The sequence below is a fragment of the Leopardus geoffroyi genome, chromosome D4 (genome assembly GCF_018350155.1).
Source record: "Leopardus geoffroyi isolate Oge1 chromosome D4, O.geoffroyi_Oge1_pat1.0, whole genome shotgun sequence".
Taxonomy (NCBI): Eukaryota; Metazoa; Chordata; class Mammalia; order Carnivora; family Felidae; genus Leopardus; species Leopardus geoffroyi.
Window position 1 is genome coordinate 30786399 of NC_059342.1, and position 27176 is coordinate 30813574.

Here is a 27176-nt window from a genome sequence, read left to right on the forward strand (position 1 = left end):
CTCGCCTCCCCTAGACCCCCCTCCCCGCGGCACCGCCTGATGCTGAGTACCGGGTGTCCCGGCGGCGCCGGCGACAGACAAGCCCCGCACTCACCTTTGATCACCTCGGCCACCAGAGGGGTCCCTGCGCCCTCCCGGCTCATGACTCCAAAGCATCTGGAAGGCGGGGCGGAGGGAAGAACCGGGTGGCCAGAGAACAACCAGCCCGAGAGAGAGGAGGCGCAGCGACCACACCCCCGAAGTTTAAAAAAACAGAAAGTTTAAAGGGCCGCGCCCAAGCGCAGGGCACAGCAACGCCCCTCCGCCACCCACCACACCACAAACGCGGGCGAGCCAACCCCGGAAGTTCAAAACTTCTCAAAAGGCCCCAAACAGAGTGACGAAAGAGTGGGGTGCAGAAACGAGCCCCAGCCGCCGGGGCTGAGCCTCGGCCCGCCTTGGGGCCGCCTGGCGGTCTTCCGCAGCGCCAGGCCTGGCCGGGCCACACTAATGCACTTGAAGTCGGGGAGTGCAGCAAAACACCGCAGAAGCGGACACAGGCCTCATAAAAGCAAGCGGCTCCAAAAGCCATTAAAAGGACTTGTCAGAAGAGAAGGACTCATTGGCTGACCTGCCCAGCTATGCGGGGCATTCCCACAGCCGCCACAGCCGCGCACTCAGCCCTCCTCGCCGCTGCCGCTAGGGGGCACTGTTACCGGACAGGGCCAAGCCGGGAGGCGGGGTCCAAGGCCAGCGGCGGCCAGGCGGGGGCGGGTGGAGGCGTTCGACTTCTTAGTCCACTCAGCTCCTTGGCCACTTCGGGTCGAGACCCGCTGGGTGCCAGGCTCGCAGGAATGCGGACATCTCATCTATTTGGGCTCTCCAAAACTGCTCAGGATTTAAAGGTAAGCCTAAAACTGAGGCCATGTGTTCCTTTAAAGGTCCTAGATTTCTCGGGGCGCCTGGGTGGCGCAGTCGGTTAAGCGTCCGGCTTCAGCCAGGTCACGATCTCGCGGTCCGTGAGTTTGAGCCCCGCGTCAGGCTCTGGGCTGATGGCTCAGAGCCTGGAGCCTGTTTCCGATTCTGTGTCTCCCTCTCTCTCTGCCCCTCCCCCGTTCATGCTCTGTCTCTCTCTGTCCCAAAAATGAATAAACGTTGAAAAAAAAAAATTAAAAAAAAAAAAAAGGTCCTAGATTTCTCCTCCAAAAAGCATTAGGATGGTTGAAAAACAAAAATTCAGACACAATACTTAAGCATCCATTTAAAGTATTTTCTAAATCTATGTTCCCGTGTTAGTCTCAAGTGATAAAAAATTTACGATACAGTATGAGTATATGCACATACACACTAGGACCATGGGTGATTTTGATGATTTTCATTTCCTCCTGTTATTTTCCCAAGTTTCCTACAGACAAGTATTATTTTATCTGTGAAAAAATTTGCAATGACTCCCGTAAAGAGAAAGGCAATACAGGAACTACTCTACTCTTTCCCCCAAGTCACTTATAGTCCTAATACAATATACACATTATATCACAATATATACATCTTTGCATCAAAAGTAAGCCTGCATACCTTCTAACGTTATCCTAAAATTTCCGAAAGGATCAAAGACTTTAAATGTAAAAACAAAATAATGAATTATTTCTGTACTCTCCAATTGGGCCTTTTTAAATGAAACAAAAACTAAAAGCCATAAGAGAATGTATTAAATTGATACACATTTTTAAAATGGTGTTCATAGGGCGGGCACCTGGGTGGCTCAGTCTGTTGAGTGTCTGACTTCGGCGGTCATAATCTCGAGGTTTGTGAGTTTGGGCTAGCTGCTGTCAGCCTGTCAGTGCAGAGCCTGCTTCAGATCCTCTATCCCTCTCTCTCTCTGCCCCTCCCCTGCTTGCACTCTTCCCCCCAAAAATAAATATTAAAATGATAATAATAGTAAAATTAAAAAGGTCTTCATGGAAAATAAACACATAAAGTCAAGACATAAGCTGGAAAATATTTTTAAATTCATCTCAAGCTGATGTTGAACTTCAAAATACAAAAAATGCAAACTGAAACCACAAGATACTATTTTTACTTGGCAAAAATCAGAGGAGTCTGATAAAGCATTGTTTGTGAGGCTGTGGAGAAACATCCACCCTCTCAGGTTGCCTGTGAGTAGGAATATAAACTGGGATAACCTCCATGAAGGGCAAGAAAGGGCAATTTGGCAGAAATTTCCAAGACTGAAAGCTGGCAAGACTGCCAAGACAGGCTGCTAAATATTACCATTTATACCATTTATTTGAATGTGTGTAAAGTATATGTATGCATTTGTATGACTGTATATGGCACATTGCATAGCTAATCTCTGGAAGGATATACAAAAAACTGGTAGTAGTGAATGCGTTTTACAAGAGGAAACTGAGTGTCCGGAAATACAGAAAAATAAGTGAGATTTGTGCCTTTTCATAACTTTCAAATTTTGTACCATACATTTACCTATTCAAAATGAAGAAGGTTTTGAAAAGTGAACTTGCAGGCTAACAGCGTTTCTCCAAAGCTGACTCTTCATCAAGATATGAAGCATACTGTAAGCATAGTATAAGGCAACCTAGAAAAGTCCTTCGTGCACATTTAAAAAAAAGAACTGGTAGGGGGCACCTGGGTGGCTCAAATGGTTAAGGTTAAGCCTCTGACTTTGGCTCAAGTGATGCGTTGGGCTGTGTGCTGAGAGCTTAGAGCTTGGAGCCTGAAGCCTGCAGCCTGGAGCCTGCTTCAGATTCTGTGTCTCCCTCTCTTCTGCCCCTACCTCGCTTGCACTCTGTCTCTCTCTCTCTCTCTCTCTCTGTCTCTCTCTCTCAAAAATAAATAAACATTAAAAAATTTTAAAAATAAAATAAAAGAGAGAACTGGTAACTTATTTGATTTCTACCTATATATCTTGCAATCCAATTTCTTTTAACAAACCCAAACAAAACTGGGAATACCTAGAAGGAAGTGGAAAGAGGTTTTTACACATTACAAGGGGCGGGGGGGAATCACTGGGGTATACAGCTGGCTCAGTTGGAAGAGCATGCAACTCTTGATCTCGGGGTTGTTAGAGCCCCACATTGGGTGTAGAAATTACTTAAATAAAAACAAATATTATTTTTAAAAAATCACTGATTTTTGATGTCCAATTACCTTTCCATAATGTATTCTCAATATTCTATTGTTAGACTAATATTGCAATAAACTGCTGTGGAGATGAGTGCGGGGATGAGAGCTATTTATCAGAAGCCTCGAGCTAGAAGCCGGAATCTTTTACAAAGTTCATGATTCAATTTATAATCCTGTAAACCCATGTATCTTCCACTTAGTGTTTCTGCTGTCAAAAACAGAACACTGAAGATTTAAAGTAATAAACGTTCTTGCCTATATATGCCTGTCACATAATGTTGCCTCTCTTGCTTCTTTGAAAAGGGCACAGTAAAAGGAAATGAAATCTCACCATTTAAAAACGTTAACAAAAACGTTCAACATCCTCATGCCCAAGTTATCTGTTTTGATTTGAGTTGTCTGTTTTGATTTGGCTTTTGGGTCTCCAGTTTGCTACTTCTTCCTTTAATAAATACGTTAAATAAGTAAAAAGTATTTTCCTACATAACAAATGTAGAAATTTGGGGATAACTAATCAAACAGAGGGGTAACGTGCTAAACCAAGTGAGAAATACATGTAGGAGTCAGGTGGCAATGATAATACAGCATACACTTTTTAACAGAAAGAACTCTACTTGGACCTACAGACACAATCAACTTCCCACTATTTCTCTTTCCCCCTGGAACTGGACTGACTTCACAGAACCTGGCAGAGTAGCTAGAGAAGTGAACAGCTTCCCTATAGGATAAGAGAGCTCACCACAAGACAAGCAGAAAGGAAGATTCACATCCCTATGGAACAAAAGAGAACAGGTAAAAAACCAGGCTCTACCTGAATACTGACTGTCCCTTAGAGAGAGGGCCAACAGACATCAGCCTCTCAGCTGTATTAGTCACTCAGTTTTGAAGGGAAGGAGCAGAGGAAGGGGGACCAAGGGGAGCAGAGGAAGAAATGTTCGCAAAAGTACTGATTTTAAAAAAGAAAACAATGACAGTGAGCAATTATTGACAGTTCAGTGCTAGGTTATTAAAGCTCATAACCTATGAGGTAGATACTACTACTACTATCAGCAGTTTGCAGGAAAGGAAATCTCACCCTAAAGAGGCTAAGTGACTGACCTAAAAGCAAGGTCACAAAGCCTGTTATAAAGTAGAATTAAGACAGGCTATTAGATTGAAGCCTGAGGCTTTTTTAAATCCTTGCCTCAGAGACTTCAGCTGATGTAAAGCAAGAATAATTAAAACAATATGATGTTACCATAGCAATATACAAATATGGACCTGGGCATATATGAAAACTTAGTATGTAATGAAAATGTATTTCAAACCAGTAACAAAGAAGGCCTTACTCAATAAGGAGCAGTTATCTCCATGTATGAAAAGAAACTGAGATTTCCATCTCACCTATCATATAGAACAAATACCAGATTAAATAATTTTTTAAAGCTGTCAGGTAACTATAAAAATTATAATGAATAGTTCTACAATTTAAATGGGGAATTTTTAAGCATGACACAAAACTCAAGTCATAGAAGTAAAAAACAAACTTAGAGGAAAATATATAATAAAGGGTTAATCATATAATAAAGGGGTAGTTGTCATGACAGAAAAAAAGCACCTACAAAGCAATGTAACAACCCAATAGAAAATGAAACAGCCAATTCAAAAAAGCTATACAAATGGTCAATAGTATATGAAAAAATCTTCCCAGTGGCTCATCATTAAAAAAAAACAAAATCCATCATCATGAAACAGATTACAGAAAAAAGTCACATGATTATCTCATTAAATACAGAAAAAGGAATCATTAAAATCAAGTCAGTTCCAATTAAGTCTTTGTATAATGAGCCTAAAGGAGAACTTCTTTAACCTGATAAAGAGTATTTTCCAAATACCTCTAGCAAGTATCATACTTCATGCTTTATTTTGTGAGCATCTCCTTCAAATAAAAAACAAGACAAGGGGTGCCTGGGTGGCTCAGTCGGTTAAGCATCCAACTTTGGCTCAGGTCATGATCTCACCATTCGTTGGGTTCGAGCCCCATGTCGGACTCTGTGCTGACAGCTCAGAGCCTGGAGCCTGCTTCAGATTCTATGTCTCACTCTCTCTTTCTGCCTCTCCCCCAAACTCCCCCCCACCTCTCAAAAATATTTAAAAAAAAGACAAAAATTCCTATCATTACAATAACCGGAAGTTCTGGCTGATGCCAAGATAAGAAAAAGACATGAGAGAGAAGAATTGGAAAGGAACCAGTTGTCCTTATTTACAGACAATTATCTACCTAAAAAATACAAGAGAAATCTGTAAACAACCTATTAAAACTTTTGCAAAGTTCCTGGATATAGATGATTAACACACAAAAACCAAGAGTTTTTCTATATACTTGTAATAACCAACTATGAAATATAATAGCATGTGCATATCCTTTATGAATATACGGCAAGATAAAGCAGGTTTATAACTGGGAAGACTCACTATCACAAAGATGGTGATTACCCTCAAACTAAAGGCAATTCTTACTAAAATCTCAATACAGCCTGACAAGCTGATTCTAAAATTAATCAAGAAGACAGCAGGAACCACGAAGAGCTGAACAGGAAGGGGGCCCTTGCCCTACTAAATAGTAAAATTTAAAATAATTTAGGCCCTGTAGTATTGGCACAGATATAATAGACAAAAGGTAAAGATGAGAGCCCAGAGAGAAACCACATTTAAAAAAAATTTTTTTTTTAACATTTATTTATTATTGAGATAGAGAGACACAGAGCTTGAGCAGGGGAGGGGCTGAGAGATGGAGAGGCACAGAATCTGAAGGAGGCTCCAGGCTCTGAGCTGCCATCACAGAGCCTGACGCGGGGCTTGAACTCACAAACTGCGAGAAGTTGTACATTTAACCGACTTGGCCACCCAGGCGCCCTGAGAGAAACCACATTTACATGGAAACCTCCCATATGGCAGAAGTGGCATTACAGATCAGTAGGAAAATTACTCAGTACAAAGTATAGGGATAATTGGTTGTCCACTTTGTCAGGGGTGGTAGGAGGAAGTTGGATCCTTATCTTACACCATCAGCCATCACTCCCCAAAGAAGAAAAAAATCCCAGGTGGATTGAAAGTCTAGATATGAAGGGCACCTGGGTGGCTCAGTCCCTAAGTGTCTGACTCCTGATTTTGGCTCAGGTCATGATCTCACAGTTTGTAAGCTGGAGCCCCACATCGGGCTCTGCACTGAAAGCTCAGAGCCTGGTTGGAATTCTCTCTCTCAAAATAAATAAACACTTAAAAAAAAAAAAGTCTAGGGTGCCTCGGTGGCTCAGTTGGTTGGGTGACTGACTTTGGCTCAGGTCATGATCTCACGGTTCATGAGTTCGAGCTCCGCGTCAGGCTCTGTGCTGACAGCTCAGAGCCTGGAGCCTGCTTCAGATTCTGTGTCTCCCCCTCTCTCTGCCCCTCCCATGTTCATGCTCTGTCACTCTCTGTCTCTCAGTAATAAATAAATGTTTAAAAAAAAAAAGAAGTCTAGATATAAGAAGAAAGCTTTAAAAGTTTTAGAATATAGAAAAATAACTCATAACAGAGAAGGGATGGGTTTTTTTTTTAAACAAAACATAAAAGGTACTAACTATGAAGCAAAAGATTGAGAAATTTGGTCACATGAAGATTTAATGCTTCTGTTCAATATGAGACTCCATAAGCAAAATTTTAGAAGATAATTCACACACTAGAAGATAGTTACAATGCATACAAGCAAAAGAGGATTAGTATCAGAACTTATAAACAACTATAAACCACAAAGAAAAAAGCTAACATCCCAATAAATAAATGGGCAGAAGATGGGAGTAAGAAATTCACAAAAGAAGAAACCTAATTGTTCTTGCTCCTCTTTTTAAAAAGGACCTATAAGATGAGTATGGTTTTAGTCTGTGCTATGCCTTGTGATGAGCTGAGTTTACTCATCAGAATAAACTATGGCAACAACTAACCCTGAAATCGTAGTGATTTAGTTCTCTACAACAGGTTTATTGCTTGTTGGTGCTACATGTATCACAGGTGGGGGGTGGAGGAGGCTCTATTCTATGCAGTCATCCAAGAATACGGAATAGAGGCTCCATCAGTTGCAGGTGCACCATCTGGAATTTATCCTTGTGGCTGGTTGACCGATGTGCCAGTGACTGCTTCTATAAGTAATTCCAGTGGCCTGCAGATCTAAATGCACACAGATATAAACCAAGTCCCTTAATTTTATCAGTAATAATGCCTACATTTTAATCTTTACCTGTTTAACTCCTGTGTTCCTCTATCAGTTGCTCTAAAACTAAGGTGGGGAAAAAAAGAGTAATCTTATCTAAAGAGACCCAAAAATCTTCACCCAATGTTACATTAGTCTCCATACTCATCTATATTCCTGAAATATTTAATAATTTTTTTTTTTTAAAAAAAGGAAGCCACTATAAGAACTGCAATGGTTTTCACACCTTTCAGATCATTAGAGCAAGAGAAACTAAGAAAATGTCATGGGGTGCCAGGAAGGCTCAGTCAGTTAAATGTCTGACTCTTGATTTTGGCTCAGGGCATGATCTCACAGTTTGGTTCATGAGATCAAGCCCCACATCAGGTTCTGCACTGACAGCTTGGAGCCTGCTTGGGATCCTCTTTCTCTCCCTCTCCCTCCCTCTCTCTCTCTCTCTCCCTTTGCCCCTCCCCCACTCATCCATGCTCACACCCTCTCACTCTCAAAAATAATTAAACTTTATTTATTTTTTTTTTCAACGTTTTTTATTTATTTTTTTGGGACAGAGAGAGACAGAGCATGAACGGGGGAGGGGCAGAGAGAGAGGGAGACACAGAATCGGAAACAGGCTCCAGGCTCTGAGCCATCAGCCCAGAGCCTGACGCGGGGCTCGAACTCACCGACCGCGAGATCGTGACCTGGCTGAAGTCCAACGCTTAACTGACTGCGCCACCCAGGCGCCCCGCAAAAATAAGTAAACTTTAAAAAAGAGAAAGAAATGGGGCACCTGGGTGGCTCAGCTGGTGTCAGACTTCAGCTCAGGTCATGATCTCACAGTCCGTGAGTTCGAGCCCCGCATCAGGTTCTGTGCTGACAGCTCAGAGCCTGGAGCCTGCTTCAGATTCTGTGTCTCCTCTGTCTCTGCCCCTCCCCTGCTCATGCTCTCTCTCTCTCAAAAATAAATAAATGTTAAAAAAAAAGAAAAAGAAAATGTGATCAAGGCACCAAACAGCTAGGAAAAACATGGCAAATATAAAACAGAATGAGATGGTAGGGATAAGTCCAAACATATTAACAATAATAAAATGCAAAATACTTAAATTCATCTACAAGAATTTCAAATTGACTTTAAAAGTACATACTTGCTTAATAAAGGCTACTAAAACAAAGCCCTATAAGGAAAATTTAAATGAAAAGATAGGAAAACAGTGCCTCATCTTAGACATTTTGCTTTTATTGCACTTCACAGATAGGATTTTTACAAACTGAAGGTTTGTGGCGACACTGCACCAAGCAATCTATTGGCACCATTTTTTCCAACAGCATTTGCTCACTTTGTGTCTGTGTGTCACATTTTGGTAATTCTCACAATTATTTCAAAAATTTCATTATTATTATATTTGTTATGGTGATCTGTACTCTTTGTTAACTACTGTAATTGTTTGGGGTTGCCACAAACCACGTCCATATACAAGATGGTGAACTTAATCAATAAATGTGTGCATTCTGACTACTCCACTAACCAGCTATTCCCCTGTCTCCCCCTGTTCAGGCTTCCCCATTGACTGAGACACAATATTGAAATCACCCCAATTAATAATCCTACAATGGCCTCTAAGTGTTCAAGTAAAAGGATGAATTACACATCCGTCACTTTAAATCAAAAGGTAGAAATTAATACTCTTAGTGAATAAGGCATGTCAAAAGCCTATTGATAGGCTGAAAGCTTGGCCTCTTGCACCAAAGAGCACATTTGTGAGTGCAAGGAAAAAGTTCTTAAAAATTGAAAGTACTACTCCAGTGAACACATCAATGATAATAAAGTGAGACAGCCTTATTGCAGATTTGGGGAAAGTTTTAGTGGTATGGACAGAAGATCACACCAGTCATAACATTCCCTTAGGCCAACACCCAAGCCACCAATTCTACAAAAGCTGAGAAAGGAGGAAGCCTCAGCAGAAAAGTCTGATGCTGGTAGAGGTTGTTTCATAAGGTTTAAGCCATCTCCATGACATACAAGTGCAAGGTGAAGCAGCAAGTTATCCAGAAGAACTAGCTAAGGTAATTAATAAAGATGGCTATACTCAACAACAGACTTTCAATGTAGATGGAACAGCCTTCCATTGGAAAATGTCATTTAGGACCTTTTACACCTAGTGAAAAAAAGTCCATGCCTGGCTTCAAAGCTTCAAAAGACAGGCTGACTCTCTTGTTAGGGCGTAACATAGCGAATAATTTTCAGTTGAAGCCAGTGTTCCTTTACCATTCTGAAAATCCTAGGGCCCTTAAGAATTATGCTAAATCTACTCTAACTGTGCTCTACAAATGGAACAACAAAGCCTGGATGGCAGCACATCTGTTTATAGTATGGCTTACTGAATACTTTAAGCCTACTGTTGAGACCTACTGCTCAGAGAAAAAAGTCTTCTCAAAATATTACTGCTCATTGGCAATGTTCCTGGTCACTCAAGAACTCTGATGGAGATACACAATGAGACAAACATGTTCATACCTGCTAAAAGAACACTCGTTCCGCGGCCAGCCCACGGTTCAAGGAGTCACTTTGACTTTAAATCTTACTATTTAAGAAATATGTTTTGTAAGGCTATACCTGCCATAATACAGTGGTTCCTCTGATGGATCTAGGCAAGGTAAATCAAAAATTTTCTGGAAAGGATTCACCATTCTAGATCCATTAAGAACATTCGTGACTCATGGGAAGAGGTGAAATATCAACATTAACAGGAGTCTGGAAGAAGGTGATTCCTACCCTTGTGAATGACTTCAAGGGGTTCAAGATTTTAGTGGAGGAAGTCACTGCAGATGTGGTGGGAACAGCAAGAGAACTAAAATTAAAAGTGAAGTCTGAAGGTGTGACTACATTGATGCAACCTCATGATAAAACTTGAATGGATGAGTTGTTCCTTAATGATGATCAAAGAAAGTGGTTTCTTGGGATGGAATCTACTCCTAGTGAAGATAATGTGCAGACTGTTGAAATGACAGCAAAGGATTTCAAGTATTACATACTAATTGATAAAGCAGCAACAGGATTTTAGAGGATTGACTCCAATTTTGAAAGAAGTTCTGTTGGTAAAATGCTATCAAACAGCACTGCATGCCTCAGAGAAATCGTTCTGTGAAAATCAATCAATGTGACAGACTTCACTGTTGTCCTATTTTAAGAAACTCCTACAGCCACCCAACCTTCACAACTACCTCCCTGGTCAGTCAGCAGGCACTCTCCACCAGCAAAAAGATTTTGGCTCACCTAAAGCTCAGGTGACGGCATTTTTTAGCAATATTTTTTTTATTTATTTTTAATTTTTTTAATGTGTATTTATTTTTGAGAGAGAGAGACAGAGTGTGAGCAGGGGAGGGGCAGAGAAAAAGGGAGACACAGAATCTGAAGCAGGCTCCAGGCTCTGAGCTGTCAGCACAGAGCCTAATGCAGGGCTTCAACTCAGAAACAGCAAGATCATGACCTAGATCGATGTCGGGAGCTTAACCTACTGAACCACCCAGGCGCTCCATTATAAAGTATTTTTTAATTAAGGTATATACACATTGTTTTTTTCGACATAGTGCTATTGCACACTTAAAAGATTATAATGTAAACATAACGTTTATGTGCAGTGGGAAACCAAAAAGTTCACTTGGTTTGCTTTACTATGATATTCTCTTTATTGCAGTGTTCTGGAACCAAACCCACAAATACCTCCAAGGTATGCCTGTAGAATTCATAGTAAAAAGCAATAAAAAGATGATGTTTCATGATTAAAGATATAATCTACCAGGAAGCCTGCGTGGCTTAGGGTGTTAAGCGTCCAACTCTTAATTTCGGCTCAGGTCATGATCTCCTGGTTCGTGAGACTGAGCCCCATGTCAGGCTCCACGCTGACAGCACATCACTTCCAGGCCAGCCCATTTAATTGATGGTACAAAACTCTGCCGAATTCTCTTTCCTTCTGACAGCAGCATTCAAGATTATAATCATAACACAAACCATGTTAGAAAACCGGCAGAGTCCATAAAAAAAAAAATACATATTTACCAAGAAAGATACAAAGAAAGGTTCATAGAATCATTTGAAAATAATGACTGAAAACAAACTAATGTTCAGAAACAGTAGACTGAAACACTGTGATGCTTCTTACAATGTAATATTAAATAACACTAAGAATGAATTAACTATGACCATGCACAATATCATGGATGACTCTCACAAACATACTATTTAGTGAAAGAAGCCACACAAAAGAGTACATACAGTATGGTTTCATTTATATTTCAAAATCAGACAAATCTTGGCAACAAAAATCAGGAGAGTGGGGTGCCTAAGTGGCTCAGTTGGTTGAGCATCTGACTCTTGATTTCGGCTCAGGTCATGATCTCGTGGTTCATGGGATCAAGCCCCACATTGGGCTCTGCATGGACAACGTGGATCCTGCTTGGGATTCTCTCTCTGCCCTCCCCCATGTGTGCACAAGCACTCTCTCTCTCTCTCAGTCTCTCTCAAAATAAACAAACTTAAAAAAAATTAGGATGGTGTTTATCCTTGTGAAGGTTAGTGATTAGTTAAGGGTTAAAGGGGTGGTCTCTGGGGTATGGTGATGTTCTGTTTCAGTCCATGTGCTACTTCTATACCCTGATGTACACAAGCCATCTACCAAGTTACTCCTTGTGTACATTTCTGTATACTACTATTACATATTATAAATATGTATATATTGTTAAAATAAATAAAGAGTTCAGTTATGTTATACTCAATAAAATTATATATGTAGTAGCTGTGCTCCAACAGCCTGGGTCACCAGAGGGGAGATTTAGAATAGGTCTTACCTCACCAATGATGGGTATATGTCACGAACAAAAAATAAACCTTTGCTTGTTACATCCCACTAAGATTTTGGAGTTGTAATCACAATATAACCTAGCCTATCCTGAACTTATCTTTAGATGTTTAAGAAAAGTCTTAAACTAAAACACAAAATGCAAAAGCTATAAAGAGAAAGGATTTGATAAATTTACAAAAGACACCATAACAATACTTTTCAGAGACGGGGTGGGAGGAGAGAATAATACTGTAGCCAACCTGAATTCCCATAAAAATAAGTATATAATATTGGGTTATAATCCAAAGTATACAATAAATATGGACAAATGCTGATACAAATAAGTGCTTAAACAAGTAAATGGAAGAGAGACAAAACTTTCTTACAGAAGAATTCCAAATAAAATAGGTAGATACTTCCCTCCAAGAGGTGGAGCATAACCCCTCCCCTCTTTTGAGTGTGTGCTAAACTTAGTGACTTGCTTCTAAAGAATACAGTATGAAAAGGGAAAAATGGCAACTTACAGAGGAGAAACCTGGCCAATGCTACATTAATGCACATGGTCATGATTAACCAGTGATGTCATGTGGATTTCATGTACTCTCAATATGATGTGTAAGAAGGGCACTTCTCTGTGGTATTCACTCCAAAAACCCAGTCTAGTCATTAGAAAATATCAAGTGCAGGGGCGCCTGGGTGGCGCAGTCGGTTGGGCGTCCGACTTCAGCCAGGTCACGATCTCGCGGTCCGGGAGTTCGAGCCCCGCGTCAGGCTCTGGGCTGATGGCTCAGAGCCTGGAGCCTGTTTCCAATTCTGTGTCTCCCTCTCTCTCTGCCCCTCCCCCGTTCATGCTCTGTCTCTCTCTGTCCCAAAAATAAAAAATAAATAAAAAATAAATAAATAAAACGTTGAAGAAAAAAAAAAAAAAGACCTTAGATGACTAAGAAGGTAGCACCAAAATCAATGTAGTATCCTAGACTGAATCCTGAAATAGAAAAGACATTAATGGAAAAACTGCAGATATCTGAATAAAGTCAAATATACTTAATAGCAACATACCAATGTATGTTAAGGTATCTTAAGGTACCAGAGTAATTCAAGATGATGTAGAGACTGAATTATGTCCCCTAAGATACGTTACCTTGAAGCCCTAAACCCCAACAGGACTATATTGGAGATACGGCCTTTATTTTATTTTATTTTTTTTTCAAAGTTTATTTATTTTTTTGGGGACAGAGAGAGACAGACCATGAATGGGGGAGGGGCAGAGAGAGAGGGAGACACAGAATCAGAAGCAGGCTCCAGGCTCTGAGCCATCAGCCCAAAGCCTGACCCAGAGCCTGACGCGGGGCTGGAACTCACGGACCGCGAGATCGTGACCTGGCTGAAGTCGGACGCTTAACCGACTGCGCCACCCAGGCACCCCGGAGATACGGCCTTTAAAGATCTCATTAAATGAGGTCAAAATGGTGGGGCCCTAGTGCAACAGAACTGATGTCCTTATAAGTGGAGGAGACACCAGAGATCTTTCTCCCTCTCTGTGCACACACAAAGTAAAAGCCATGTGAGGTCATAGCATGCTGGGAAGAGAGGCTTCACCAAAACCAACCGTGGTGGCACCCTGATCTTGGGACTTCTCACATCCAGAACCGAAAGAAAATAAATTCTCATTGTTTAAATCACCCACCCTGCAGATTTTATTTTGGCAGCCTGAGGTGATTAATGCAGATACTAACATTGGAGGAAACTGAAGAGTATACAGGAACTCTGTACGATCTTTGCAATGTTTCTGTAAATCTAAAAAGTTATTTTTAAAAAAAGGAACTGACTGGAAGAAAATATTTATACCTTATATAATTAAAAGATATATAGACATATATAATAAATATAAAAAATTCCTTTAAAATATCTTAAAATTGCAAACAGCCCAAAAGAAAATTGAGTAAAATATAAAAAACCAAGTCAGAAAAGTAAACACAAATGACAAAAAAATGAGATGTTTAACCTAATTAGTAATTCAAAAAATAAAAATTATAAAACTATAATTCTGTTTCACACCATCAAATTGGAAAATATTTTAGATACTGATATTAATTAGGGAAAGGTTGTGGGGAAATTGCTACTTTTATACAAAGAAGGTGGGACTATAAATTGAATACAGGCATCCTGGAGAGCAGTCTGGCAGTGTCTATTATGCCTGTAACCCTTGACCCAGCTGGTTCCCATTCTTAGTATCTACCTCAGAGAAATGCTAGCGTAGGAGCACTAAGAAGCATTTGTGAAGAGGTTTACTATATAGCACTGTCTGCAATAAAACTAAACAGAAATAACAATTGTTACCAATAGCAGAACAATTACATAAACTGTTGAAGTCCTACTGTGACTTAAAATTAATGAGGGGGCACCTGAGTGGCTCAGTCAGTTAAGCATTCGACTTTGGCTCAGGTCATGATCTCATGGTCCATGGGTTCGAGCCCAGCATCAGGTTCTGTGCTGACAGCTCAGAGCCTGGAACCTGCTTTGGATTCTGTGTCTCCCTCTCTCTCTGCCCCTCCCCTGCTTAAGCACTGTCTCTCTCTCCCTCAAAAATAAATGAAAACATTAAAAAAATTATTAAAAACTTATTTAAAAATTTTTTTTTAATTAATGAGGTAGAGCACTGTGAAATCTCTTCATACTACTACAAAGACTTTTTTTAAAAAAAATAGATGAACAACATCTATTCAAAAAAAAAAAAAAAAAAGAAACAGTGAAAAACAGCCATATCCCTACAGGTAAATATATGCATATGAAAATAAACAGCAAAGCAAATGGAAGAAAACTCAACACCAAACAGTTAATGTAAACAAAAGGAACTGGGATGGGGGGGGGGACTGATATTTTATCAGTATTACTTGGGTTTTTAAGAACATCTTAAAAGTTGGTCTTTTTTACTTAGTTTATATGTAATTCAAAATCTGTTCCTCTGGGGAGCAAGGAAGGGATGGGGGAGAAAACCATCATCTTTCCCCTCTCAACCTGGGTGGCCTAATTCCCTGTTAATAAATGCAGTGAAACAGCTATTTTCGGTCAGGACAAGATCTACCATCCCAGGGACGACATCAGTTTAAATTAAAGCATTAGTAGCTAGCACTCTTAACTGGAAGAATAAGATAGCGACGCCTGCCAGCTGCCTTTCACCATCCTTCCTTATCTAGTCTATCCTTCATCCCTGAGCTGGAGATTCAAATTTGTTTGACTCTCAATGCACTTTACAGGGAACTACAAAAGGGTGGCAAAGATAAGACAGCTCTATCAAGCTCTCTGGTCCTTCTCTTTAAAACAGGGACTCTAAAACTTAAATCACTGGGGGTCCCCGGGGTGGAGGGGGAATCTCCCCAGCCCTCTGTCTCACATGTTCTCTGGCTATGTGACAAAAAGCAAAATTAAGAGTTCTAGACTCGGGGCGCCTGGGTGGCTCAGCCGGCTGAACGTCCGACTTCAGCTCAGGTCAGGATCTCACGGTTCGTGAGTTTGAGTCCCTACATTTGAGCCTCAAATCAGACTCTGTGCTGACAGCTCAGAGCCTGGAGCCTGCTTCGGATTCTATGTCTCCCTCTCTCTCTGCCCCTCTCCTGCTCACGCTCTGTCTCTCTGAAAAATAAATTAAAAAACATTAAAAAAAAAAAGTTCCAGCCTCTAATTTCCTTTGTCTTTGAGTGTTGTATAATTACTCGTATCTGAAACTTGTAATATATTTACTAAGTTTATCAGAAGGTGGGTGCATTATACAGACGAATTCTTGTTTTATATAATGGCATTGGGCTATTGGTAAATTTGCTTTCAAACTGCATATACAAGGGTGAAAGGTATACAATTTGGTTTAAGCTACACTGTGGGACAAATCCGTTGATCTGGGGGCAGCTGCTCTCTCTAATCAGAAGCTACAGAGATGGGCAGCTATTAAAGTAGGAAACTCACATTCCAGAGATGATACAATAGCTTTTCTATTATCCATATATCTGGAGAATTTACAATTAAAACAGTGAATGCCAAGTGGTTTTTACTGGTAAACTGAGTAGCTTGCTAATCAGAATAATTGTTAGAAAGGGCTCTCATTGGTAACATTAATAGCTGTCCATATATGTGGATGGTCTAAAATACTTTACAGATTATAAAGTTTATATGAATCTAATGTGACTCTTATTTAGGGATAGTGTTAGAGCCTGAAGGCTAGATGTCTAAACTGGCCCCTGTCCAGCTGCTAGCTGTGAGGATTTCTGTTTGGTGCCAACTATAAGGTTAACAGAATCCTGTACCTGGAATACTGTCATGTCTGCCTCAAGTGAACCTGTCACAAAAGCAGGGGTCAGATTACCTAAAATTTCAGGAGCTAAGTCCACAGGAAAGGGTGTATTGTAGTTTATGCCTGCTTGCTAAGAATACTGAATGAATCACTGTTGTATAGAAGAACTGTTTTTATCTGAGACTAGCTTTCATTATAACCTGGTAGATCAAGGCCGTAGTAGAGTTAGCTAAACCCTATCTACCTCAAGTTTTCCTGCAGTTACTGTTATCTATCAAAAAGTCCTAAGAGCTATGCATGACCAAACTGGTTCAGGTCAGTTTCCATCAGTACAATACAAAAGTCAGATTAGATCTGGCATCACTAACATGCCCTAAAACATTTGGATCACAGTCATGGAAATAAGACAGGAGCCAGAGAGAGGAAGTCACACTGAAATAAAGCAGCCACGTTCAGCAGACATTTTTTTTCTAGGATCCTAAACCAAGAACTTTGATAGATAAATTCTAATTTATCTACCTAAATAAATGTTTCAAAAGGCAGGGCACGTGGGGGACAGTGGTGTAAGTAAATGGTCTGTCTCATCTCAAATTTCTTGGCAGTGAATTTAAAAAAGATTTACTTTAATGAGTGTTTTTAATATAACTGCCTTATCAGAAGCAAATTCTTATATACAATACTCACTATCTCTGATGGTATTTTAATGCCCTCCTAACGATATTTAGGACAAATCACAATTCTAGGCCACTAGTCCTATCAATAACCAATTTTTTTCTATAGAAAAATATATAAGGGAGAGTTTTCAAAATTATGCAATTTGGTTGTGGTTTTTAAGAAAATGAGGAAGAGGATTTTGACTATATATCAAAAAAATTTTAATGGGAAAGACAAAATATTTGAAGGCACTTTATGAAAGAAGTCATAGGAATGGCCTATAAGCTCATGAAAAAGGTATTTAAATCACACATATGCAAATTAAAACCATAATGAAATATCTATACCCACTAGAATGGTTACAATTAGAATGACACGGAGGGGCGTCTGGCTGGCTCAGTTGGGGAGCAGGTGACTTGATCTTGGGGGTTTTGAGTTGAGCCCCACACTGTGTGTAGAGATTACTTAAAATCTAAAAAAAGAAGAAAAAAAAGAATGATAACACCAATTGTTGGGGAAAATGTACAGCAATTACAACTCTCAAACACTGCTACAGGGAATTTAAAATGGCAGTGACAAAATAAAATAAAATAAAATAAAATAGTATTAAGACATTGGAAAAGTTTAATAGTTATATATACTTTCCCTATGACCCAACCATCCTACTCCTAAGTACATACTCAGAGCAGTAAAATGTGTCTACAGAAAGACTTGTATGGGAGTTATTTGTAGCAGCTTTAGAAAGAGCCCCAAACTGGAAAGGAGAATGCCCACCAACAGAAGAATAGATAAAAACATTGTTGTATATTTATGCAATGGAACACTACCCAGCAAAAACAAAAGAATGAAGTGTCAATACACAAAATAAAATGGATGCATCTCTGAAGCATTATGCTTAGCAAAAGAAGACAGACACAATAGTTCATGCTATATGATTTCAGACATAAATTTCAAGAACTGGTAAAACTAATCTATATGGACAGAAATCAGAACAGTGGTTGTTGGGGGTAAGAATGAGTTGACTGGAAAGGAGCCCAGAGGGAACAGTAGTTCACAGGGGTATATACTTGGTAAAATTAAAATTGTACACATAAATCTATGCAATTTACTGTATATAAGTTATACTGTACTTTTTAAAAGTGGGGGGCAAAAAGAATCTTAAGTGGTACACATTCATGAAAAAACTACAGAATTAATATTTTGTATAGAATATAATTAAGAATTATCTTGACCTAATTAACTGGATAGCATAGACCATGAATAATAAATTACACTGCAAAAAAAAAAAAAAAAGGAAAAAGGCAGAAAAGGTCATGTGGCTAGTAGAAAGACTGTTGACTATTTGGTGAAAAGTAAATATTTTTATCCTTCCTAAGGCTGTAAAAGATTGTTTATAAAAATAAAACAAAAAAAAAATTTTTTTAAGCAGTCCCTCTGTTCCTAAAATTTTCACAAAGGAAAAATCACAGATCCAGGGCCTATCTTTATTCATAGATTCTCTGCCATTCCTTACATTCCATCAAACATATTATTTAATAAAGTACTCTGGGTTGCAAATAAGGAGAACAGGAACTCTGTTAAATACCATCTCATATGGCTCTAAGACTTCCTAAGTAACATAAATATAGCAGAATAATCTAGAGTTCTTATTTCTTCTCTTAAAACTACTGATCCAACTCTCTCGCACTGCCTACAACACTGCTCCAGAACTTTCAGTAGTGATGGAAATGTGCGGCATCTGCAAACATGGTTAGTGGTTACTAAAATGAACAACATAGACTTAGGGGAAATAGGTTCATCAGCTTCTGATCTATACATTCTGGCAAGTGGATAATTAAGAAACAAAAGTCCTCCACTGTGGGCAAAACAAAATCAAGGGAGCTATGGCTTTCCTTCTGCTTTCAGGATCTTTGGTTCCAAGAGTCCTGATCTTAACACCAAGCCTCAGGACACAACTCTGCTTTTCTCTGGGATTTGAAGAGAATGAGAAGCACCTGCGGTCAGAAACACAGCCTACCCAGCATAGTGCCTAAGACACAACAGGTACCCACAGTAAATGCCTGTTTAAGAAACCAGTTTAATAAACGGAAGGAGGGTAACAAGGCCAGAGGAAAAGGAGTCCTTTATTGAGTACATTCTGGGCTAGGCACTTTACACAACTTATCTCATTTTATTTTTCACCACGGCCTAGAATAGAGATTATTGCCTCCATTTTACAAATGGGAGAGGCAGTGCAAGGAAGAATAAGTAACTTGCACAGCTTGTGACAGTGGGGTAAAATACGGCTTTGAACAAATATAACCAATCTACGTAGCCAGAATTCACTCATATATAGTTGCATATATACCAGTAATTGCCATATAGCATTTTTTTTAAAGCCCCCTATTTCTCACAATTATACTGCAGTTTGGCTTCAAGGAAAGCCTATGGAAAAATAAGTGGCTCAAGGTAGGTGACTTCCAAAACTGCTTATTTCATAAGCTATTAAAATTTGAAAGCCATATCATAACATGTTTTTCAAAAGAAAAGAGGGGCCAAAAACACTGAAATCTGTATCATATAAAGAGATGCTTTATTTGAGCTTTTCCAGGCTCAAAGCTTGCTTCCTTGGGGGAGCTGGGACACCAGAACAAACACTCTGGGGGGTCCAGAAGGAACACTGGAAGCAGCACAACTTTGTGGAAACCTAAGAAAGAGAGTGGGCTGTTCACTGAAAGCCCTCTATTAACCCCGCCACACGGCATCATTCAGCAAAGGAGCATTCTATCTTGCTTACAGGTCATTTTTTGACACAACTAATTTTCACAGCAGTAACATTTACCTCTCTGCAGCAGCTCTACATGAAACAGTAAACCTAAGGATTTTAAGAGAAATTTGTGTATGCTTTGAATTTGAAGAGGAAATAGCTCTTGCTAAGTTTAACATAATTTTGAGGGAGATTTCTTGTTCTTAAAAATTTTTTTAAAGAAAAGTTTTCAGAGAAGTCATTAAATATACACGAATTTAATGCCAATTATATTATCTACTTAAAAAATTTTTTTAATGTTTATTCATTTTTTGAGAGAGAGAGAGAGAGAGAGACACACACACACACACACACACACACACACACACACACACACAGCATGAGCAGGGGAGGGGCAGAGGGAGAGGGAGACAAAGAATCTGAAGCAGGCTCCAGGCTCTGAGCTGTTAGCACAGAGCCCAACGCCGGGCTTGAACTCACAGACCATGAGATCATGACCTGAGCTGAAGTCAGTGCTTTAACGGACTGAGCTACCCAGGCGCCCAGATATTTATTATCTACTTTAAAACAACATGGTATTCAGATTGTAACTATGAAGCACAGCTTTATATTTTACAGTATTACTTAAACACTTGTAATTGAAAAACACTGCCTGAAAGCAGAAGTGAAATTCTCCTGTTTAAAAAAAAAAAAACAAAAAAACAGAAAGTAGGGGCGCCTGGGTGGCTCGATCGGTTAAGCTTCCAACTTCAGCTCAGGTCATGATCTCACAGTTCACAGGTTCAAGCCCTGCATCGGGCTCAGTGCTGACAGCTCAGAGCCTGGAGCCTGCTTCTGATTCTGTGTTTCCCTCTCTCTCTGCTCCTCCCCAGCTTGTGCTCTGGCTCACTTGCACACTCTCTCAAAAGTAAACATTAAAAATTTTTTAAATTTTTTTTAATGTTTTTATTTATTTTTGAGACAGAGAGAGACAGAGCATGAGCAGGGGAGGGGCAGAGAGAGGGGGAGACACAGAATCTGAATTGGGCTCCAGGCTCTGAGCTGTCAGCACAGAGTCCGACGAGGGACTTGAACTCACAGAGTGTGAGATCATGACCTGAGCTGAAGTCAGACACTCAACCAACTGAGCCACCCAGGTGCCCCAACATTAAAAAAAATTTTTTTTAAATAAAAAACCATAAAGTACTAAAGATGCTAATAAAATTTATAACTCATATATTTTATTTTTGTTTAAATTGAATGGCTATGTATAAGCATTCTGTTAATGCTTAATCATACACTCTCAACTTTCCTGACCAATTCTAATTTCAAATATTCTGCTCCACTCTTAAAAGTAATCCTTATATTTATCAGATGCAGTTATTTGCTTAAAATACAAAAAACATTCTCTGAAATCTGGATTCTTGATCTCCAACAGCCTAATGTTTTCCAGAGGAATACCTACACAAATAACAGTATTAAGATCAGTCAACAAATAGAAATAAATGTGAAACTTTTTTAAAGTGTATTTACTTATTTATATATAGAAAGAGAATGAGCGGGGAAGGGGCAGAGAGAGAGGGAGAGAGAATCCCAAGCAGACCCCATGCTGTCATTGCAGAGCCCAAAGCAGGGCTCAATCTCACCAACCATCAGATCATGACTTGAGCCAAAATCAAGAGTTGCCACTTAACCAACTGAGCTACCCAGGCACCTCGAAACTTCATTTTTTAAAACTGCTCTTTTTGTGCGTGTGATCAAAAACAGTGTAACATAGGGGTGCCTAGCTGGCTCAGTGGGAAGAATATGGGACTCTTGATCTCAAGGTTGAGTTCTGAGCCCCACGTTGGGTACAGAGATTACAAACAATTTTTTTTTTAGAAAGTGGGTTCAAGAGAGCGAGGGGCAGAGAGAGGGAGAGCAAATCCCAGGAGGGGCAGAGTGGGGGGCGGGGTGGGAAGGGAGAGAAAGAAAGGAAGGAAGGGAGAGGGGAAGAGACAGACAGAGGTAGAGAGAGAAGCAGGGCTCACCCGAAGCAGGGCTCCTGTTTACCTGAAGCAGGCTTGAGCTCACCCAATGTGGGACTTGAAATCACCAACCATGAGACCATAACCTGAAGTGAAGTCAGATGCTTAATGACTGAGCCACCCAAGTGCCCCAATTTTTTTTAAAAAAGACCTTATTAAATTGTAATCCATCAGACATATATTAAAAAAACAAAAAAACAAAACAGCATAGGGGCACCTGGGTGCCTCTGTTGGTTAAGTGCCCAGCTCTTGGTTTTGGCTCAGGTCATGATCTCATGGCTTCATGGGTTCAAGCCCCATTTGGGCTCTGCGCTGCCTGTCTGGGATTCTCTCTCTGCCCCTCCCCCACTTGCACCGTCACGGTCTCTCTCTCTCTCTCAAATAAACTTAAAAAAAATAGCATTAACAAAATCTACCATCTTAACCATTTTTAAATGTATCGTACAGTAATTTTAACTTATGCACATGGTTGTGAAACAGATCTCCAGAACTTTTTCATCTTGAAAAACTGAAACTCTATACCCACCTAGAACAGGCAACTGCCCTTTTCCACCTCCTCCCAGAAGGACAACCACAATTTACTCTCTAAGAGTTTGACTGCTTGAGGTACCTCATATGTAAAATCATACAGTATGTGTCTTTTTGTGACTGGCTTATTTCACTTAGCATTAAGGTCCTCAAAGTTCATCAATGCTTTTGTATATGACAAGATTGCCTTTTTTTAAGACTGAATAATATCTCACTTTATGTATATCTGTATTTTCTTTATCCATTCACCTGTTATGGGCATTTAGGTTGCTTTCACCTCTTGGCTATTGTGGAAAATGCAGTGAACATAGATATGTTAGCTCTTTGAGATCCTGTTTTCAGTTCTTTTAGATAGACACCAAGAAGTGGGATTGCTGGATCACACAATAGTTCTAATTTTAACTTTTAAAGGCCTTTATACTGTTTTCCATAGCAGCTGTACCATTTTACATTCCCACCAACAGTGCACAAACATTCTAATTTCTCCACATTCTTAAAACACTTGTTATTTTGGCTTTCTTTTTATAGTGCCCATCCAAACAGGTATGAAGTAATAACTTACTGTGGTTTTGACCTGAGTTTCCCTAATAATTAGGGATGTTGAGCATTTTTTCATATGCTTGTGTGAGATAACAGAAAACATATACAGTAAAACCTTGGTTTGTGAGCATGCTTGTAATCCAAAGCACTTGTATATCAAAGTGAATTTCCCCATAAGAAATAGTGGAAACTCAGATGATTCATTCCACAACCCAAAAATATTCATATAAAAATGATTACAATACTGTAATGTAATACAAAATAATAAAGGAAATACAAAATATAAAGAAAAATAAACAAATTAACCTGCACTTACTTTTGAAACCTTTGTGGCTGGTTTGAGGGAGATAACAGAGAGGAGGGTTATTGTGTAGGACGACTTTCACTATCACTAACAGAATCACTGCTATCTATTGGCTCAATGGAATATTTTCCTGCATGGGGACCATTGTATACGCTCACATGGATGTTGACTACAGTATTAATAAACCCTTGTCATATACTGTATTTAATGTAACTGGCAATAAGGCAACAGAGGAAACGGTCTATTTCTGCAGGCAGCCTGACCTAGAATGAAACAAAGCATTCCTAAGCTTACTTTGTATGGAAAAGCAAAGGACTGTCCACAGGTGCTTTGAAGTGACAAAAAATAACCAGTTTTGGGCACCTTCCAACCTTCTGAAAAATCAGATTTCTGCCAAACACTGCAGCCTGAGACCAAGCATCCGAGCATGGGAAAGGATCACACACAACCCCACAGTGAGAGAGAAAGAGGGAGAGAGAGAGAGAGAGAGAGAAGAACCATTGGCTCGGTTGTGATGTGAGATTTGGCATCACATACTAGTACTGCAAGACATCACTCGTTTGTCGAGTTAAAATTTACTAGAAACGTTTGCTCGTCTTGAACACTCACAAAACAAGTTGCTCACAAGCCAAGGTTTTACTGTATATTGGTCTCAGCCCCCCAGTTCCTGGCACAGAGCTCCTAAAACCCTTGTAAGAAGAACACTAGGAGTATCTTTTGTTCTGATATTTGGTCTCTGATCCTGGTTCCTGACACAGGATCCTAAACCTCTAGAAACTCCCCAGGGTGATATGTCTTTTGTTCTAATGAGGGGACTCTGGTAGGGCCCTAGATGAGGGCTGGTCACCAGAAAGAGCAAGCCATATTACAAGCTTGCAATATTCAGTCCTGCCCTGAATTCTCTAGAGAGGGGCTAGAAATGGAATTGATAAATTGATCATGCCTAGATGAGGAAGCCTCCCTAAAAATGCCAATAGTATGGGGTTTGGGGAGTTTCTGGGTTGGTGAACACATACAGGTACTGGGAGAACAGTGGGCCCAGGGAAGGTATGGAAGCTCCATCCTACCCCACATACTCTATGTATCTCTTCCATCTGGATGTTCATCTGTATCCTATATTATATCCTTTTATAATTAACTGGTAAACAGTAAGTACTGTTTTCCTAAATTCTGTAAGCCTCTCTAGCAATTAATCAAACCTGAAGAGGAGTCATGGGAACCTCTGATTTATAGCCCATAGCCAAGTCAGAAGCACAGGTAACAACTTGTATTTGTGATTGGCATCTGAAATGGGGGAGAGGCAGTCTTGTGGGACTGAGCCCTTCATCTGTGAGATCTGATGCTATTTCTAGGTTGACAGTGTCAGAATTAAATTACAGTATAGGATATCCAGCTAGTGTCACAGAATTGCTTGGTGTGGGAAAATCCACCCACATTTGGTAACCAGAAATATCAGAAATGACATATTCTGTGTAAGAGTAAAGGAGACACACAGGAGGGAAACCTGAGAGGTCTTTTTCTAATATAGCTTATTGACCCTTTATCTGTCTTCTTTGGGAAAATGTCTATGCAAGTCTTTTGCCTATTGTTTAGTTGGATTGATTGATTGGTTGATTGATTTTGGTGTTTTTTGTTGCTGCTGAGTTGTAGGAGTCCGTTATAGGAGTTCTCTACATATTCTGGATAATGACCACCTTTACATTAACTCATTTATCAGATACATGGTTTGCATTTATTTTTCTCATTCCATAGGTTTCACTTTCTTTTGTCCTTTGATGCACAAAACTTTTTACATCTGATGTAGTCCCATTTGTCTGCTTTTGCTTTTCTTGCTATGCTTTTGGTGCCATATCCATGAAAACATTGCCAAATCCAGTGTCTTGAAGCTTTCCCTGTGTTTTCCTCTGGGAGTTTTAGTTTCTGGCTTTACATTTATTCCTTAATGCATTTTGCATTAATTTTTGTATATGATGTAATATAAGAATCCAACTTTATTCTTTTGCATGTGGATATACAGTTTTCCCAATACCATTAATGGAAGAGACTATCTTTTCCCCGTGGAATAGCCCTTGACCATACACATGAGGGTTTATTTCTAGGCTCTATTCTGTTCCATTGGTGTATGTCTTTCTTTATGCCACCGCCACACTGTTTTGTAGCTTTATAATATGTTTTGAAATGAGAAGTGTGAAGTCTCCAGCCTTGGTTTTTGTTTTAATATTTTCAAGTCTTTTTATTTATTTTTGAGAGACAGGGATGGGGGGCGGGGGGGAAGAGGGGCAGGGAAAGAAGGGGAGACTCAGAATCCGAAGCAGGTTCCAGGTTCTGAACTGTCAGCACAGAGCCCGACGCTGGGCTCAAACTCACAAACCATGAGATCATGACCTGAGCTGAAGTCTGACACTTACACATCTGAGCCACCCAGGCACCCCTAGCCTTGTTTTTCTTTTTCAAGATTGTCTATTTGAGGTCCTCTAAGATTCCATATGAATCCTAGAATTTTTTTCTATTTCTGCAAAATATACCATTGGGATTTTGATAGAGATTGTATAAAATCTTTGGCTCACTCTGGGTAGTATGGACATTTTAACAATATTAAGTCTTCCAATCCACAAGCACGGAATGTCTTTCCATTTATCTGTGTCTTTACTTTCTTACAGCAACGTAAAATCATAAGTTTTTAAAAGGCCATTTTGCTTCTCAAGCAAATTTCTATTCATCAAAAAAAGAAATCTATGATTACCATTAGCTATACCAGCTTCCTCAACAGAGTTCAAAAACAGGCAGTTAAGGGGCACCTGGGTGGCTCAGCGAGTTAAGTGTCTGACTCTTGGTTTTGGCTCAGGTCATGATCTCACAGTTCATGAGCTCGAGCCTTGTACTGGGCTCTGTAATGACAGTGCAATGCCTGCTTGGGATTCTCTCTCTCGCTCTCTCTCTCTCCCCCTCCCTTTATCCCTGCCCCTTGCGAGTGCTCTCTCTCTCTCTGAATAAATAAACTTTAGAAAAACAAAAACAGGTTGTTAATAAGGATAGTAATAGTCTTATTTACAAGAGCTATATATAACATACCAACATGATCAGAATGATCAATCCCTAAATTTTAATAGTTAAAAACAAAGCCATGATAATCATCTACAATGTAAAATGTAGTATTAATGAAGTTATAGTAATCCCTCAATCTTTCTTCTAACATCTAAACATTCAACACAGCCACTTCTATCTTCCAAATTCTGTGGTAGGCACTATGGAATCAAAGTTAAATAAAATTAAAATGTTTTCCATAATGAGTTCAGTTAACTGTTCAAGGAATTGGTATCATGTGAAATAAAAAAGAAAAAAATCCCATTTATAATAGTTAACAAAGATTAAATACCTAAAAAAAAGTTTAACAAGTGTAAGACATTGTGTGGTATGACATTTTAACACATTAATGAGCTACTCAAATGACGACTTGAGCAAACAAGACATATTATGTTTGTGGACAGAAGAGTCATCATCCTAAAGATGTTTTCTCCCAGTTAGTTTTAAGTAACTAGCAAGATTTTTTGTTTATGGAATAGGTAAACTGATCCTTAAATTCATATGGAAAAAGAAACAATCATAGCTGGAGGGTTTGTTTCTTTTTTTAAGTCAATGGATTTTTATTTAAGGATTTCACATGTGATTCCTTCCACTCCTAGTCAATCACCTTAGTTCCCTGCAAAGCCCGGGTCATAATCTTCAATACAGCCCTTCAAAAAGAATTTTTGCTCAATCCACAGTTGTCATTGTCAGTAAGTCTACAATTCTTTTAGTTGAGCTTCTCTGATCATCACTTGAATATCAACACTTCAAAAATTCCCCACTTGTGGGGTACCTGGCTGGCTCACTCAGTAGTGTGTGACTCTTGATCTCAGGGTTGTGAGTTCAAGTCCACATTGGGTGTAGAGATTACTTAAAAAT

At 39.5% G+C, this 27176-nt stretch overlaps 1 protein-coding gene across 15 annotated transcripts in view; it reads right to left on the reverse strand.

Moving 5' to 3' along the window:
• CDC14B (cell division cycle 14B) overlaps positions 1-27176 on the reverse strand; it is a 109057-nt gene that overhangs the window by 54757 nt on the left and 27124 nt on the right. For 3 of the 15 annotated variants that reach the window (XM_045469258.1, XM_045469255.1, XM_045469244.1), the window contains exon 1: positions 95-661. The exons of 11 other annotated variants lie outside the window; for them this stretch is intronic. In XM_045469258.1, coding sequence (XP_045325214.1) covers positions 95-143 — 49 coding nt within the window. In that variant the 5' untranslated portion in view covers positions 144-661. Of the gene's footprint in view, positions 1-94; positions 670-27176 lie in introns of those variants that run through there. One more of the 15 variants, XM_045469257.1, reaches the window with a different exon arrangement.